Source organism: Ahaetulla prasina, chromosome 5, assembly GCF_028640845.1.
Source record: "Ahaetulla prasina isolate Xishuangbanna chromosome 5, ASM2864084v1, whole genome shotgun sequence".
NCBI classification, from domain to species: domain Eukaryota; kingdom Metazoa; phylum Chordata; class Lepidosauria; order Squamata; family Colubridae; genus Ahaetulla; species Ahaetulla prasina.
The window spans coordinates 82,441,223-82,459,938 of NC_080543.1; the positions used below are offsets into that span (position 1 = coordinate 82,441,223).

At 36.5% G+C, this 18,716-nt stretch overlaps 2 protein-coding genes across 3 annotated transcripts in view; one reads left to right on the forward strand and one right to left on the reverse strand.

Annotated features, from left to right (window-relative positions):
• The first annotated feature begins 4,130 nt into the window (after window positions 1–4,130).
• On the forward strand, window positions 4,131–14,565 carry LOC131200143 (uncharacterized). 2 transcript variants are annotated; one of them, XM_058186579.1, is made up of 3 exons: window positions 4,131–4,485; window positions 12,053–12,077; window positions 12,554–14,565. In XM_058186579.1, the coding sequence occupies exons 1-3, from the start codon at window positions 4,209–4,211 to the stop codon at window positions 13,479–13,481; spliced, it is 1,230 nt and encodes a 409-aa protein (XP_058042562.1). In that variant the 5' UTR covers window positions 4,131–4,208; the 3' UTR covers window positions 13,482–14,565. The 2 variants fall into 2 exon arrangements, with proteins under 2 accessions (XP_058042562.1, XP_058042563.1); XM_058186580.1 differs by having other exon boundaries at window positions 4,141–4,679.
• Window positions 7,506–18,716, reverse strand: part of RAI2 (retinoic acid induced 2) — a 234,139-nt gene continuing 222,928 nt past the window's right edge. The window contains exons 4-5 of the transcript XR_009155524.1: window positions 8,428–8,531; window positions 7,506–7,522 (exon numbers count right to left, since the gene is read on the reverse strand). The gene's annotated coding sequence lies outside the window, so the exon portion shown is untranslated. The remainder of the gene's footprint in view (window positions 7,523–8,427; window positions 8,532–18,716) is intronic.

Below are 18,716 nucleotides of genomic sequence, written 5' to 3' on the forward strand. Positions count from 1 at the left end.
AGATCTAGCCCAAGGCCCCTGTTTTGTGGGGTGCTTCAGACGTTTTCCTCCCTTCTGGCTCTACTATTTGTACTGTGTATTCTATATAAGCTATCAAAAGTTATTTGGTAAATGGGTGACTTTAAAAACCAAATAAATAATTATAATGGAATATTAAATAAATAAAATAGATTTCAAACATTATAAAAGATGTCCCATATTATTAGTTAAGGGTTTTAAAGTCAAAGATGATTAATAGATCTTTCATAGTCAATTGATAGATATATTAAGAAATATTTATTTATTTATTTTAGTCAAGAATGATTTAGGTAATATATATAAGTATACGCATGAATTGAATACATAAAATGAATACAATTAAAGGGAACATTAGGACAGGGACTGTAGGCACACTGGTGCTCTTATGCACACCCTTTACAGACCTCTTAGGAATGGGGTGAGGTCAACAGTAGAGTCTTAGGTTAAAATTTTGGGGGTTTTGAAACCAGAGTCAGGTAGTGCATTCCAGGCTTTGACCACTCTGTTGCTGAAATCATATTTTCTGCAATCGAGTTTGGAGCGGTTCACTTTAAGTCTGTATCTATTGTGTGCTCATGTATTGTTGTGGTTGAAGCTGAAGTAGTCATTGACAGGTAGGACATTGTAGCAGATAATTTTATGAGCTAAATTTAGTTTTCTAAGCCCAGAATTTCAAGTCTGGTGGCATAAGCTATTTTGTTGCGAGCAGAGGAGTGGAGGACTCTTCTTGTGAAATCTTTCTGGACACGTTCAATTGTATTAATGTCCGATATGCAGTGTGGGTTCCAGACAGATAGTCAGACTTTTATTTCCAGATTGTTTTGTGTTATTAAAACTTTAAGTTTTTTGCCTTCTCATCCTGCCTATTTTTCTAGTTGTCTAGTCTTTTTTCATGCATTGATAGAAAGAATTACTGTAATGGTCACACAAAGTTTCTGCCTTCAACACCATCAACTGAGAAGTCTTAAGATATCTCAGTGCCGTAACTTTTCCCATAATGCCAGTTCATAAAAGTTAAATTATTTTCCTGGGATGACCTATATTTTCAGCCGACATTTCTAACTATTGATTGTCATCATAGACATGCTTTCTTAGAATTAATTCCATCAGATTAGAATAATGGGTGAATGTACAGTTTCATAGGATTTCACTGATTGGAACCACACCAGAGGAAAGAGGACAATCACTGCAAAACAGTTGCCTCCCACTCCCATCTCTTGAATGTACAAGATTTCGTAGGATTAGTTTGCATATAATAACTTAAATACGGTGTAACAAAGATATTTTATTTGCTAAACAATAAAAATAGCACAGATTTTAATATCCTTATATAAGAAACACAACATATCGTTAATGGTTTAAGAAAGTTTTTAATATGAGCAAAGAATTCTGCTAAATGTTTCTTAAATCTAATAATTCTTAATGTTAATTAAAAAAATTAATCTTTGATTCAAAATAAATCATTTGCATTTTAAGTGCATTAATCTGTATATAATCTCATTAAGGAGAATTCATTAAAGAGAATAAAAATGCTTTTATTCTCTTTATGCTATTTAACATAGTTAGCCATAATACGAAAACTTCAAAACTTCTATTACAACTTTGACATATGGAAGAAGATATGATTCATGTAGAGTGTCTTCATAATTATAAACATAATTCAATACAGCTTCCTGTTTTAAAGCAAGCCATACAAATGTATTTTGAAACTTAGAAATAATCAGTAATTAAATTACATGAATAACTAAAGAAAATAGTTGCACTTTTATTCTTCTATCTACAGAAAAATTATGTTTACAGATTTTAAGAATAATAAACTATGGTATCAAAAAAATTAGAACATCCTCAAAAATGAATGAGCAATAATATAAATATGAAATTCACCGCAGTCCACCCAAAATTCCACACAATTGTTTTACTGATTTCAAAGAAATTTAATTTGCAATGTTAGAGAGTAGATTGATTGCTCTAAATTATGTTAGGCAAAAAATTAAATTCCTGAAGATAGCATTCAGACTTGCTATGTTTATCTTACTAATCAAATAGCTAATTCAAGTTGCAGGTTAAGTATCTGAGATGGGAGTTCTTTTTTCAAACCTGAATACAAAACTGGAATAAAGTAGTATCTCAACTATATCATGAAGATGGAAGCAGTGATCTTCAAGTCTGTTTTAGGGATAAAACTAGTGTATATGAAAAACTTTATCCTATTTTAGAATATGCAATCCATATGCATAAATGCAAATATTAATTACAGAATAACTCTCTGTAAAATTAATACTGCATTGAAATTTATATCTTGAATAACAGGAAATTTAATTATACGATTTATCTGGGCAATTCTATACATGTTTAAATCCCATTAAGTTCAAATAGGATTGTGCTACCTCCTTAATATATGTAGACATTATGATAGTTTAGCATATATTTAGTGATTCCAAATCAAAATCCTGCCAAGAACTGTTTTACATTCAAAACCATGGGAACAAGTTTCTTTCTTATAACAATAAAACCATTTAAGAGAAGCTATGTTTAAAAATTGGCCCCATTTTCTAATTTTCTAATCAAAGAAAGCAGGAGATAGAAGGTAAGAAAAAATAAGTAGATTGCATTGACTATATTTTCTTCCATAGACCTTACATAACACACTGATTTTATTTCAACTGCCTCATTTGGTGGCAAATTTCAACATTATTCAGCTACATGTGTGTACTGCACTCAAATATTGTATACAGATTTTAAAAAAGATGACATACCCTGAGATATTTAGCATGAGGCCAAGGAAGAAATTTTGAAAATTAATATTCTATTAGGACATTTTTCTACTTCATTACCTTCAGATTTAATTTGCACTGTCTAGTAATCAAATACTTTCTTTAAAATACTTTTGTTTTTAAAAACTTAAATAATTGATTGTAATGTTAGATGTGATTGCATAGGTTGAGAATGCTGATGTGACAGAAGGGATTCTTTTAAATAAGTCAGTATAGCAAATTAGTAATATATAGTCCAACACCAGAATGTACATATACTGCACTGTAAAATTCAGCCACTTTCAGAAGAAATAGCAGTATAGGTGATGGAAAATGTAATTCTAATAGCAGAACTAATAAACAGATATTTTATTTTGAAGGTATTAATGGACTACAACGAGATAGTCATGAAGGCTGCACCTCAGAACAAAATCAAGTGACATCATAAGGGGAATCCCCGAACCTATCTTTCTAAAGAAAATCCAAACTTCACCCCAGGGTGCTTCCAGGATTTTGCCATCACATTAGCTGTATATCATTTCTTTCACCAAGAAGAGGAAGAAGAAGGTAGTAAAGGAACATTTTCTTTCATGCATGAATATTCCCAGAGATTTTTTAGTCTTATATCTTGCAAGAATCTAGAGCAAATAAAGAAAATAGAACAGAAAATAAATTTATGCTCATCTTGCAGCCCAGATTACAGCTTTAATGAACACTGTAAGCAACGAAACACAAAAAATATTTTATGTCTGCAGGATCTCTAAATCCATAAAATTACTCATTCCTAACTCATGGTAGGAGGCAGGGTTTGAAACGCACAGCATCTCAGATGGAAGACACATATGACATACTATAAGAATACAAATAAGCGACCAGCAGCTGAGAAGGAAGAAAAGCTGTCTGAGTTAGATTCTTAAACTAAAGCCAGGACAATGTCAAGCAGGCTGGCAGTCAGAAGAGATTCATTGCAACGGGAACCCAGTCATTTCCTAAAATTCTCAGGACCATTTATTCAGGGATGCAAGATTTGGTCAGCTCTGGCACTCACCTATGCTGCGAGCTCTTGCTGGGAGGGGGCAGGAAGATGGGCTGTGGGGAGGAAGATGGGGAGAAACCCCACGAAGCAAAGATTTGAGGAAAATCCTTGCGGAAAAAGTAGGCGAACCTGAGGGGTCGCCAAGCGCGTTCGAGCTACCGAGGGGAGGCACCAAGGCGAGGGGAGAGGTGGGGAGCAACAGCCGCGGCTGGCAGATGGGAGCATGCGTGTGCGAGGCGCGGGGGGAACCGCATCAAAGAAGTAGGCGGCATCTTCAAGGGCGACAGCCTTGGTAAGAGGGTGGTAGGCGGTGAGCGTGGGTGGGATTTAAAAGGGGCGGTTACGGGAAGGGGAAGGAGAAAGGATGACAGCAAAGGGGCGAGGGCTGGAGGGAGAGTGCAATGACAGAAGGGTGGCCGACAGACGGGAGCAAGTCAACGCTCCCATACCCAGATTTCAGCGACTCACCGGGCCTCGCACAGATCCACGATGCGCTTCAGTCACGGACACCTCCGCTGCCCCTCTTGCCGCCGCCGCTGATTTCGTTATGTCCGCCTGCGACAATCCCACCTGCGCCTCCCTCCCTCCCGCTCTTGCCTGCTCCGACTCTCCACTCCCGCGTCCAGTCCCAGCTCAGACTCGCGGCCGCTTGCAAAGCTTTGAGGGAGGTGTTGCTGAGTTGGGTAACTTGTTTGGTGGTTGTTTTTTGGTCATTGACACGAGCCATCGCCAATTGGAAACAAGCGCAAGGAAGAGGCCACGCCTTTGTCGAAAGAGAACCAATAGGAACATGTATTCCCCCTGCGGCATGGTGGGCCGAAGATGGGCGGGCATTAGCAGCGCCCCCGCGTCTCCATCCCGTCCTCCCGCTTGTACGTGGATTTAGGCACGCCGGATTTAGGCCCGCCTGCATAAGTGGGCTCGGGTGCTTTTGCGGCTCGCAAACGTTGAAAGGAGCCGTCGGGGAGAAGCGGCTCCTTTGGCGGCTGGGGCTGGAAGTGGAGGGGTTTGGGAAGAAGAATGGCAAAAAATCATCACTGGCAAGTTGTAGCTGGTGTTGATGGCGAAGTGTTAGCGGATCCTCAGGCGTTAGGGACTTGCACTATTAGTGATGGCTGCTGTCATGATGAAGCAACAGCTATAATAGGGGCGGAGACCAAGGATGTAGACTAATAAGATTGTAGAACCGCCTAGCCATTTATATGAGAAATAGCTGATCAGAGATACGGATATAATTTCAGTACGATTTGCAAATCACGGTATATTCTTCTTTTATGGTCGTTCGTGCTCTGAAGGATTCAGTCAAAATGAGAAAGGCTTATGTCTCTGCTTTGACTAAATATGGCAGACATAATCTGAAAACACTTTTCTGCATCATCATGAGGTGTAATTTTATCTTTAGCCACACCCAAAGTTGCATTCAGCCTCTGGTGATTTTTTTAAATGGGGTATTCTAGAAGGCCTTGTGGGAACTGAAGATGCAGTTTATATGTTGTATTAAATAATATTGTTCATTCAGTGTTAGAATTCAACTGTTGTGTCTTGTAAACTATTATGGGTATTTTGGTTTAATGTATAAAAACAACTAATGGTGGCTAACTCTGCAAAACCCAGTTAAACAAACCAGACTTTTGAGTTAGTCTTTGTCAAATGCTCTTGTTCAGCTACTTCAGTTTAAAATAAAAAAGGAACGTATTAGCAAACATTACCTTATTCTTTGGGAGCCACAAAATGATTATACTTATTTATAGATTTAGCAGAAAAGCACTTGCCCAGGTGTCATTCTGCACTATGCTACAAAATCCAAATGTCTACTTACTAGTTATATTTGTTTGTTACAATTGTATATATTTAGAAAATGGAGTTATGAAAACTTTAGCAGGAAGCTTATTTCCTTGAGATCTTTGTATAATTCACATGCAAGTTTACTTCTCTGCTTAAATGTATGCATATCACAAAGGTCAAGGCAATCGGGTTATGTTGATGCTTGTAGCATTTAGCAAATTATACAGATATTGAAAAAATTAAGCACAATTCTTAAATTATGTAACTTAAATCATACAGTTCATCCAAAAAATCAAGCCAATACATATTTTTAAAACTGATAAATGGCTAATAATCAGAACTCTGGGCAACAGAACAGTAAGATTTATTGAAGATGGAGAGACCATTACATAATTTAATTTATACAGTTTCCCAATGGACAAATTTGCTTGAATAATGATGAAGATGAAAATGTGTTGGATGCAAGCAGAAATGTTTTTACTTCAGTTTTATATGATCTAGCTGGTTTTCAGATGTTTAATGGGAAAATTTTTAGATCCAGAGTTGTGGATTTGATGTTTCAGCCCCAGATTCTTTGGATAATATTAATGAATATAATAGGAATTATATTCTAGTAAGTGAGTTTAAAACTACATTTCAAAAATTCTTAGCACAATTTACTTGGTGATAGACAGATTTACTTGGTGATAGACAGATAGACAGACATATTTAGATATGGACACATTTTATCTATTATACTTTTATATCTATAAAATTTAATGTAGTGAACATAACTAACACTCATACCTCCTATTTTTCCCACAGTAACAACTCTGTGGGGTCTGGTATAGACTGAGAGAGTGAGTGGCCCAGAATCATTCAGCCAGTTTTCATGGTTTCTAACCTAGCAACCTAACCACCTCGCCAGACTGGTTCTCTATTTTCTATAGTGTATGTTCTATGTCTATTTGAAATATACATAGTATTTTGATATCAGACCAGCAGGAAGTGTAAACAATTTCTTATCTTTTAATATAGTGTATATATACACTAGTTTCCATCTTATTTTAGGAATTGCTTCATAAAAAAATATAAATTTGTTTGTTCATTTGTTTATTCAATTTTATGCCACTCATTTCAGTCAAATACTTTGGGTGGCTTACAAAAAAATATAATGAAGACAATAAAAACATTTTAAAACAATAAAAACAATAAAAAATAAAAATATCCAAAATAAATAAATAAACATAGCAGTTGAGATGCTTGGCCACATAGCAATGCAACCAGGAAATGGGCATTCAGCACCCCAGGCTCAGGAACATAGTCAAGTTTTCTAGAGCTTTAGGAAAGGCTAACAGGGTTGGGGCCATTCTAATGTCTGAAAGGATGTTCAGTAGAGCAGGGGAAAAAAGCCCATCTTCTAGTCCCTGCCAGCCAGCACTCTGGCTGATGGGATCTGCAATATGGCCATTTCACTAGATGGATAGAGATTCTTGGGAAAAGGCAATCCCTCAGGTAACATGGTCCCAAGTCATGTAATACTTTAAAGATGATAACCAACCATCACCTTGAATTGTACTCAGAAACACACCAGTAACAAATGCAGCCACAAAGAAGTGTTATGTGTGCAGTATATCTGGCAGCATTTAAAGTTTCTGAAAATTATTCAGGGGCAACCCCATGTGGGTGCATTACAGTAGTTTAAACAAGAGGTTACAAAGGCATGGGTTACTGTGAGCAGGGCCTCACAATCCAAGAATTGGTGCAAATGACACACTATCCAAAGATATACAAAGGCTTTCTAGCCCTAATTGCCAGCTGCTCTTCAAACGAGCTGCAAGACTAAGAGGACTGCCAGATTCCACTCTGGGTCTCTCTGGGGTAGTGCAATCCCATCAGAATTAAAAATGGAGGGCTCTTGTTTTTGAGGGTCCAAATATGTTATTCTCTTCTAAATAATGAAGAGAATGTAAGTAATAAATAAAGCTATTTAATTCATAAATTAATACATTTAATTTCTGTAAAATAGTACAGTAGTAAAAACTGGGGGGAAAGTAAATGTCTAAGGCAACAATGTTTCTTTTTAAAATACAATAATTGAAATCATACATAACTGAAATCAGTTTGACCAAACTACTGAGAACAACTTTAGGATTCTGCAGATCGATGGAATTGTTCATGCAACTGGAACTGCAAAGATTGCCATTGCTAAGTGCTGTAGCACTGTAATTGCATTGCTTAGCGATGGAAATTTTAGTCACAATTACAGTTGTCTGTCAAGGACAATCTGTAATCTATTAATGGGATATAAACTGACAGTGATTGATCAGGAAAGGGATCTTAGAGTCACAGTAGATGGCTCAATGAAGATGGCAATCCTGTGTTGTCTATACAATTGCTAGTTCTATATAATAATTTTGTTATACGCATCTTGAGACTATACAACAGTATTTTTTATGTTATGGTCACCTATCTCAAAAGATAATACCAAGTTAAAAAAGACCAAATTATTTTCACTATAAGGCAGCATAGCTTATAGATAAATTGCTGAGAAACATTGAAAAGGATAGATCATCAGTCTAGACTTTGGAACATTTCTCATGTTCACTGTTGGCCACTGTGTGATACAGAAAGCTGCGTCTTTCCTTAGTCTTCTCAATGTTAGTTTTCTCTGTTTTGAGAAATATAGATTCACAAACACAAACATACTTTTCATTAAAATTTGCATTTTACACTAGGCAACAGAGAATATAGTCTATATAATATAAAATTCTACAGTATATTTCCAGTTAGATTGTGAAATGAATGCATATATTCATATTTTTGTCAACAATTAAGATTTTAAAAATGGCTCACCAATTACTGCAGACATAGCTGTTTAAATCTATCATTTCTTCTGTGATTAAAAAAAGGAAGCCAGTTTCCAAATGAAATTGAAGTACAATGATCGTTATCTCCATCTGTGATTAAGAAAAAAGCCTTCAGCTTCAGGAGATAAGGCACAGCACACTTTTGATGTTCTGTCTGAAATCAATAATGGGCTAACATCCATAACTCAGTTGTATATCAGCTCAATAACGATAAAGTGTTTTTAGCTTTCAAGGAAAAAGATTTCCAACAGTTCTAGAGTATAACATTAACATGCATCAGTCATTTTTATTCTGCTTTATTTAATTCATGGCCAAAGACTAAACTAGCATTGAAATACTAGAAAATACTCGTAGCTTGGATTTTAGATTTTGGCAGTGGTTTGGTCATTTGAGTTTGCCATTTAGTTCCTGAACATTTTGTTACTGGCTAGGTAACATTATCAGTGGGATTTCAGTAGAAGTGTCTTGTCCACAATTGTAGAAGTCAGCAAGATACTTCTACCAAAGTCCCACTGATGATGTTACCAAGTCATGGAACAAAACATTTGACAAGCTCGGAGAGCAAACCACTGCCAAAAATTAAACAAGCATTTTAGTGACTATCAATATCAATAAATATATACAACTATGGGAACACAAATGTATTATAGTATGTATGACTACAAAATACAGATTTGCATCCAATTACAATACCTTTATTGAAGGAAAAAAAACCCAATTAGGAACAATTATCCTGATCAGGCCTTCAATTTCTACTGTAGTTTAGTCTTTCTTAATCCAAGCATATTGATTGTTACCAAAGCATCTGGTGGAAACAGACTTCTAATAAATGCATTGTAGTAAATGTTTCCAGGGTTCTTCATGTTGAAAGAAAGAGAAAGAAAGGGAATGTGTGTGTCTATCAGAGATGTAAAACACTAAAGGTAGACCTTATTATTTGTAGCATACAGTTGTGGAACCATAACGAACAAGACACTGAACCTATGTAGGCTAAGATCTGGAGCCCTGAAAGATAATCCCCCAAATCACAAAAAAGCAGAAATAAGATTATTTTATAAAGAACACAATAAAGAAGCAGTGGAGGCCCAATCCTCACTGCCTCTGCAGTGATGGATGTATGGAAAGGGATAATGCTTTGCCTTGTCTTACTTTACAAAGCCCAATATGTGTTTTTACAGGATTGCAAGGCAGCCTGTGTCTGCCTTTTGAACTTGATGCTATGTTCCATCAGGGAATCAAGTTCAAACTTTATCCACCAAGGTGTTCCTAAATAAAGGCTGTCAGAAAAGCTCTTGCTTAGGGTTCCTACTGTGGAAATCACGGCACACTTGTTCACAGTGTAGAGGAAATTACATGCAGGAAAAAGATGCTCATACAAGGTCAGTTTAGTGGGACATTGCAGGGGTGGAGGCTAGATGTGTAATTGTACACATGCACAAAATGACAAATCAGAATGATGCACTAGAAACTCCTGTGGTGCAAAAAAATTTTTTATCAACTGCATATTTTTGAAACCACAGACAAGATCCACTACAGCGAATACTAGTAAAGGTATCTCCGTGGTCATGTGGCCAGCATGACTAAATACTGAAGGGACACAGAGCACTGTTACCTTCCCACCAAAGTGGTCCTATTTTTCTATTTGCATTTTTATGTGCTTTCGAACTGGTAGGTTGGCAGAAGCTGGGACAAGTAACGGGAGCTCACTCTGTTATGCGGCACTAGGAATTCGAACTGCTGAACTGCCGACCTGATCGACAAGCTCATTGTCTTAGCCACTGAGCGAAAGCAACAAATTCTATAGTCTGTTTGACTTACCTGTTTTCTTTAGCTAAACACACCAGGCCACAGCACAGCCACAAGAATGTGTTTTTGGCAGTATTCTTCCCTGAAGCATAAGGCAAAAGGGTAGTGAAAACAGGTTTTTTACAGCTTAATGCCTGTAGCTGCTTTAAATACAAAATAAAGTATTTTGCATGGTACCTTATCAAAGTATAGATGAAGATTTGGCAGATATTTTATTACAGTTGCTGTTCTGTTTTAAATTGAATTCTATTTCAATCTAATCTATGGAATTTTGGTTACATTAGTTATATAATCAATCTCAAATTGTATTTTGGATTTTAATTTTGCATACTGAGAATAGCACACACATACATAAACTTAAGTTGAGACCAGAATAATAATGTGAAATCATTTTAATCAAATAACATCATTTAGGCATCTTATTTTGCATGGGTGTGAAAGACACAATGTTTTAAGGAAAATAGCTATTGTGTCTTGTAAGATTATTCTTTAATGTATGAAATCTGTGGAAGCATCTGAATTAAAATAGCAGGACTTTGCATAGAATATTTCTAAACTATTCATTATTCATTCTTAATATGCATATTAAATATGCATATTAAAAGGATTTCAGTTTCTTAACATAAAAGAAAAAAGTGCTGCTTTTATATTCTGTGGAGAAGAGTACCTAGCTTACCGAGAGTATAGCTTTCAATTAAAAGTGAATATTGTTAAAGATAATAGCAATAATGATAATACAGTAGTGTTCTGACCTAGGCTCCCTTAAAAAGCAGGCCACAGGAATTGGTCCCGCCAAAACCTCTTTTATTTGCATGACTGTGAATTACTTTCATTCACCGTCAGCAAGGTTTGTCCAAATACTTTTTCAAAGGAATATTTCTCAACATACCTTATCTTGATTGGCAAGCTGCCACATAACTTGTTTCCAAATGAGGCAAAAGGCAAAACTTGGCACAGAGTTTCTCAGAGTCACGGAATGAACGAATTGTTTCCTGCAAAAGCCTGTTCACTCCTCTTTTGTTTCCTATGGGAGGGGTCAATCACCTCCAACGTATGGCTTTACTCCCAAGTTGACCCTGCTTTCGGAGTTGTTCTTGTCTTCTGGCAGCTCTGGGCATGCACACACTGGGAACGGGCTCCAGCTGTTCCTCTGCCTTGCTGTCTATCTCCCCCTCTGCCTCCGATGCAGAGCCCTCGTCCGAGCTTTCCCCAGCCCCCAGGACTGCCCTGTGTTCCTCCCCAACCTCCTCACTGTCTGACTCTGCTGCCAGCAGGCCACAACAAGTAATCTTTGATTTATGACCATTCGTTTAGTGACTTATGAGGATGCTGAAAAAAGTGACTTCCAACCAGTCCTTGCACTTATGATCATTACAGCATTGCCATGGTGATATGAACATGTTGCATATGTTATGTCTTTATCTGAATGCACAAATGTCTGGTCATTTTAAAACTCTTTTAATATCCTTCTTGTGTTAATTTTTTGGTTGTAGAAAGTTTTCATAAGTGATTCAATCAAAAAAGTACTTTAGTTCTCTAGCGTTTTTAAATGGTAAACCTGGCCACTAACAATATGAATTCAGTTAATTTTTTCTTACCATAATCCCAAGGCGAGATTGGTAGCAAATAAATGTAACAAATAAATAAATAAAATAAATGAATGCCTTACGGATTTATTTAAATCCCAAAGCAAATAAATGTAACAATGTAACAAATAAATAAATAAATGCCTTACGGATTTATTTAAAAACCCAAAGCAGGATTGTGAAATGTTGTTGGGTGACTTTTTTCCATTTCCATTTCAGGGCCTTCAATCAATAGAATGGACAGGTGAGTCATTCTTTGGGCAATGATAAATAATTCTGTCTTGCTCTTTATAATACCAACATTTTGTAAAGTACTAATTGAAGATTTACCTTCATATTGAAAATTTATAGTTTTACTTTGTTGTGAAAACAACCATTTGTTATTACAGTGGCTAAAAAGAACAATCAAAATTTCAGTCAGTAGCTAAATAGAAATGAAAATGTCTGATTATAGATCTAGGCATTACAAACTTTAGCTGACCAAATCATGGAGGCTGAAGTCAAATTCCCTGATTCACTGGCCATTATTTTGGGAGATCTGAACAAAGCAAATTTAAGGAAAGAGCTACCAAAATACTTTCAGCATGTCAATTGTCCCACTAGAGACAATAATACGTTAGACCATTGCTACACAACACTAAAAGATGCTTATCGTTCTTTACCACGTGCAGCTGTAGGACATTCTGATCATTGCATGATTCACCTTGTATCTGCTTACAGGCAAAGACTTAAAACCACAAAACCAACAATTAAATCAGTTAAGACCTGGACGGAGGAGTCAAAATTAAAGCTGCAGGCCTGCTTTGACTGCACTGATTGGAATATTTTTGAAGATACCTCTGCAGGTACTGTAACATCATATGTCAGCTTCTGTGAAGACCTGTATATACCGACAAAGACCTTGCGAATATACAGTAACAACAAACTTTGGTTCACACCTAAACTTAAGCAGCTACGACATTCCAAAGAGGAAGCCTACAGAAAAGGTGATAAAATGCTGTACAATCAGGCCAGAAATGTACTAACAAGGGAGATCAGAGCAGCAAAAAGAAGCTATTCTGAAAAGCTAAAGAATCAGTTTTCAGCAAATGAACCAGCAAACATGTGGAAAACTCTTAAAAATATCACCGGCTATGGCAAACCTCCCTCCCAGGCTGAAGGAAATCAACAACTGGCAGATGACCTGAACGTGTTTTACTGCAGGTTTGAAAGGAAACTACAGCCACCTATCTCCATAACCCCCATCTCACCAACAACAGCCAAGCCTCCTACAACTGACCTCATCCCATTGGATTCACAACCCCTAGTGATCACAGAAAAGGAAGTGCAGGACCTATTTCACAGACAAAAGCCAGGAAAAGCTCCAGGCCCAGACAAGATAACTCCTTCTTGCTTAAAAGTCTGTGCTGACCAATTGGCCCCCATCTTCACCCATATCTTCAATAAATCACTAGAGATGTGCTATGTTCCTTCTTGCTTCGAACACTCTACCATCATCCCAGTGCCGAAGAAGCCCACTATCAAGGAACTGAATGACTACAGACCAGTTGCTTTAACATCTGTAGTCATGAAAGCTAGTGCTTTCCTACTTGAAAACCATCACGGATCCGCTGTTAGACCCCTTGCAATTTGCATACCGAGCAAATAGATCAACAGATGATGCTGTTAATATGGCTCCCAGGGGTGAAATCTAAAAACTTTCCCTACTGGTTCTGTGGGCGTGGCTTAATTGGTGGGCGTGGCTTGGTGGTCTGATGGCTGGGAGGGTGTGTCCAATAACAATAAATAATAAAAATAATAAACAAAGTATAAAAACAATAAGAGGTACCAAAAACCAGCTTTCACACTTTACACACACACAACACAACACAACGGGACTCACATACAGTGTAAAAGCAGCTGCACTTCATACTTCACACAGCCACAAAAAGCTCAAAAGCCAACTTTCACACTTTACACACACACAACACAACTGACACACACACACACACACACAAAATACCACATACAGCTTTCTGAGATTTTGTATGTTTGTGTAGTTAGAGTGAAACACTACAGAAACACACCAAATCTTAGAAAGCTGCACAAATATTTTATTATTTTATTTTATTTTATTGTGGACTTCAATTCCCATAGTTCCTCAGCAAGGAAATCCAGACAGCATTAATCACTCAGTGATGAAATAGATTAGCTAAGTTTAGATTAGTTCTGTCTGGTGCTAAAAACAAAACTGGGGCTTTCCGGCTGGGAAAAAAGCCATGAGGTTGATCAGTAATCAGGTAAGTGCCTTAGAATCTCTTAAAAGGAGGTTTTCTATATGTTTCTACAGAAAACATGTTTTTTAAGGTTCTGTTGATGAGGAACTCAGGTGAGATCCCCAGAGTAGCCTTTAAATTTTTTTTGTTTAAGTTTAAAGGCTCTGCCGATCTCAGCTGAGGGGTGGGATCCTCAAAGGCTTTTTTTTACTTTTAAAGGCATGTTTCGGCTGAAGCAAAACCTTCTTTTAAAAGTAAAAAAAATACCCTCTGCTGATGGTGGGGCTCAGCAGAGGCATAGGGGGTGGGGCCAGGGATTTTTGCTACCGGTCCTCCGAACCAGCCGCCGCCATTGCTACTGGATCGCGTGAGCCAGTCCGATCCAGGAGCATTTCACCCCTGTCTGCACTACATCTTACAACATCTTTTTTTTTTAATTGAAAAAGTTTTTACAAAAAATTTTCACCCTCCTTTTTTCCCCTCCTCCCCCCCACTCCATCCCCTCCCCCATCCCTCCAAAACCACCCTCCTCCCCCCCCCGACTTCCCAGAACAAACACAAGGTATAGTTCAAAAAACAATCATTCACTAAATTTTCCCTTTCCCAGAACACCCATAAAGTATAGTTCAAAAACAAACATAAGCTAAATTATTCCAAAACAATTATACAAATTTTTTCTCTCTGGCTCTGACTTCCCCCTTACATAACCAAAATCCTTCAAGAAATAACAATTAACATTGATAAAATATATAAATCAATACAGCAGATTAATCCTAAAGTATTTAAAACTTTATAAAAATCCAATCCAATTCAGAGAATATCTCCCCTGTAACTTCTATAAACCATATAATCAACCCATTTTCCCCCCAAATCTTTCTTACATAAAGTCTTTCGAGAGTATTCTATTTACAATTCAGTATAATACATTAAATAATTTTGATACAGCAAATTACAATCTCTATTCAACTTTACTCCTTCCTCCTCTAACCATCACCATTTTTCTTAGTACACACGCTTAAGAGAAAAGAAAAAAAAATACACTATGATTCCAAATATCTAGTCTTTTGTGATATATATCAAACATATAATCAACCCATTTCTTCCAGATCTTTCTTGCATATAGTCTTTCAGGAACGCTAATATTTTTATCTGTTAATATTTCAGAAAAAAACTTCTGTCAAGAATAATACTTTTGTCTCTTGCCGTTTTTTTTTTAATGCATTAGTTTCTGTCTTTCCTTCGTTACTCCTTTTGAAAAGTCAATCACAATATCTCCTAATTGTTCCTTTTGTCCAGCAATCCACAGGTTACTACCATATATTCCATCATTCTGGAAAGAAAACTCTTGTAAAGCATTAGCCCTGTGTATTTTATCGGTTCGGGAAACAACCTCTTGTAACACAGATTCAGATGTTTCATCCAAATCTTTTAAAGAAAGCCTCTTTACATCATCTTGTTTATTCACGATCATATCTTCATTTTTATCCACTTTTGCTTGTATCTTCTCCACTCCATTTTCCAAGTACTGATTGGACTGGTTAGTTTCCTCCAAACTCTCATCCAAAACAACCCAATTTTTTATCAATTCATATTTTTGGATAATTACATACATTTTCTCTATATATTCCTGTATAAAGTCATGAATCCATTCTTCTGAAAGAACCTTCATGGCCAAATTTTTACTGAGAATCCCCTTCTCAAATACCTAAGCAAACTGAAGTAATCCAGCAGTCCGCTTAAATCCAGATAAAAAAAGAAATTAAAAATAAGCAAAAATCCAGTCTGCTCTGCTTACAGTCCAGCACAATACGATAGAGTCTCCATTCACTTTTACTTTCTCAGAAACTAACGAGCGCCATTTTGTTTCATTATGTTGATTGTAAGCGGAAAAAAGTTTTTAAAAAATAGAAGTCAGATTTAATACTTGCAGTTTAAATGACTGATCTCTTGTGTTTATTCCGTCTGCTTATTAAAATCCATAGCAATCATTTGAAGCAGAGATGGTCACTTTCTTCTCTTTCTGCTGAAGCAGAGACATGCTGGGTCTGGAGCTGCTGCAGAGGGATTTCAAGGGAACTTTCCCCTTCGAGTTCCCCGCTTTCAGATCAAGAAAGCGGGGCCTCTAGGGAGTTCTTCCTATACCTCCTCTGCTCTTTCCTTTCCTCTTTACCTGGGGAAAGTACTTTCAGCTGGCGAACAGCTGATATTCGCCGGCTTTTTACAGAATCCCATGGTGGGCACATTTCAGGCGTCCGTCAAAGATAGCGGAGCCACCAGAAGCCACCGTCCATCTTACAACATCTTGAATCTCCAAAGACCTATGTAAGGGTCCTCTTTGTAGACTTTAGTTCAGCACTCAATACCATCATTCCAGACACTCTTCTAACTAAGCTAAACCAGCTACAAGTACCTGAACAGACTTGTCAGTGGATCACAGGCTTCCTAACAAACAGGAAGTAGCAGGTGAAGCTAAGCAGAATCACTTCAGATACCTGTAAAATTAGCACAGGGCCCCCCCAACGCTGTGTGCTCTCCCCACTTCTCTCTGTATATCAATGACTGCATCTCCAACGATCCATCTGTTATGCTACTGAAGTTCGCAGATGACACAACAGTAATCAGTCTCATTCGAGACAATGACGAATCTGCATATAGACGTGAAGTCGAACGACTAGCCTCATAGTGCGACCGTAACAATCTGGAACTGAACACACTCTAAACCATAGAAATGGTGGTAGACTTTAGGAGAAACCCTTCCATACTTCCACCTCTCACAATACTAGACAACACAGTATCAGCAGTAGAAACTTTCAAATTTCTAGCTTCTATCATATCACGAGATCTAAAATGGACAGTTATCATCAAAAACATCATCAAAAGAGGACAACAAAGACTGTTCTTTCTGCGTCAACTCAGAAAGCTCAAACTACCCAAGGAGCTACTGATCCAGTTCTACAGAGGAATTATTGAGTCTGTCATTTGCACCTCTATAACTGTCTGGTTTGGTTCTGCAACCCAACAAGAAAGACACAGACTTCAGAGGATAATTAGAACTGCAGAAAAAATAATTGCTACCAACCTGCCTTCCATTGAAGGCCTGTATACTGCACGAATCAAGAAGAGGGCTGTGAAAATATTTACAGATCCCTCACATCCTGGACATAAACTGTTTCAACTCCTACCATCAAAACGACGCTATAGAGCATTGCACACCAGAACAACTCGACATAAGAACAGTTTTTTCCTGAAGGCCATCACTCTGCTAAACAAATAATTCACTCAACAATGTCAAACTATTTACTAAATCTACACTACTGTTAATCTTCTCATCGTTTTCATCACCAATCTCTTTCCACTTACGACTGTATGACTATAACTTTTCGTTGCTATCACTAAGGGTTAAATTGCAACCTATGACCATCATTTGTGTTGTAAATGTTGTACCTTTGATGAAGGTATTTTTTTTCTTTCTGTTTCTTTTTCTTTTCTTTTATGTACACTGAGAGCATATGCACCAAAACAAATTCCTTGTGTGTCCAATCACACTTGGCCAATAAAATTCTGTTCTGTTCTGTTCTGTTCTGATCTATTCTATTCTATTCTATTCTATTCTATTCTATTCTATTCTATTCTATTCTATTCTATTCTATTCTATTCTATTCTATTCTAGAGAAACTCAGACATTTTCCAATTGTGAGGCTCCCAATCAAAGTTAAAAATAATGATATAGTGAAACAAAATAAGGTACCAAGAAAGGAGTGAAATCAAATTACAATTTTAAAAAATTAAATTTAAATTTGATGCTATTTGCGGTAAAGCCTAATGAAAAGTGGATATCTTATTCTCTGCTCATTCTACCCCATTCCACTCTATCCTCTACTTGGAGGAAATTTGATACCAGTATTTGCTAATTTTCTCAAATTTACAGAACATAGAAGTCACTACAATTTTCATGAGTTTTTAATGTTGGAATTCTTAAGCTTAAAATTTTTCCTAAAATTTTACAATTATGCATCATTTTAAAATAATGATTTAGATTATATTAACCTTTATTTGTTTCACTTACTGGTAAGTCTTATTTATAAAATGTAGCAGATGAATTACAACCAGGTTCCATTAAAATAGGCAAACTTATTTTATATTGTAAAATAGCAAGAAAGATTTGACTATAAAAACAGACCTGTTTACACTATTTTTCTTTAACTTGACTTTAACTTTAACTTTAACTATTACAACCTAGCTTGTGTTACACTGACACCTGCTGAATGAAAGAAAATATAGTTCTAATGACAATTTAAGTGCTACTTATCTTTTCATTAAAATAATACTATATGTGCACTTTTGTGACTTAAGAATTATATTTGTAACTTTATACAAAGAAATTGTTACATAATAAAGCTACAATAAATGTTTGATAGCATTGTTTTAACCTATATTTCAGCTTCTGCATGTCCTGACTTTCTTAAAAAGTTTTAGCCACATTGGTATTATTCACACTAGTTATTAATAATTTTCTAAAAATATGATTAGTGTAAATAGTGTACATTTAAATAATTTAGATTTTAGTCCCATGTATATTTTCCAAGGTAAGTATCATTGATTTTAATGCTATTGCTGGGCTGAGCAGT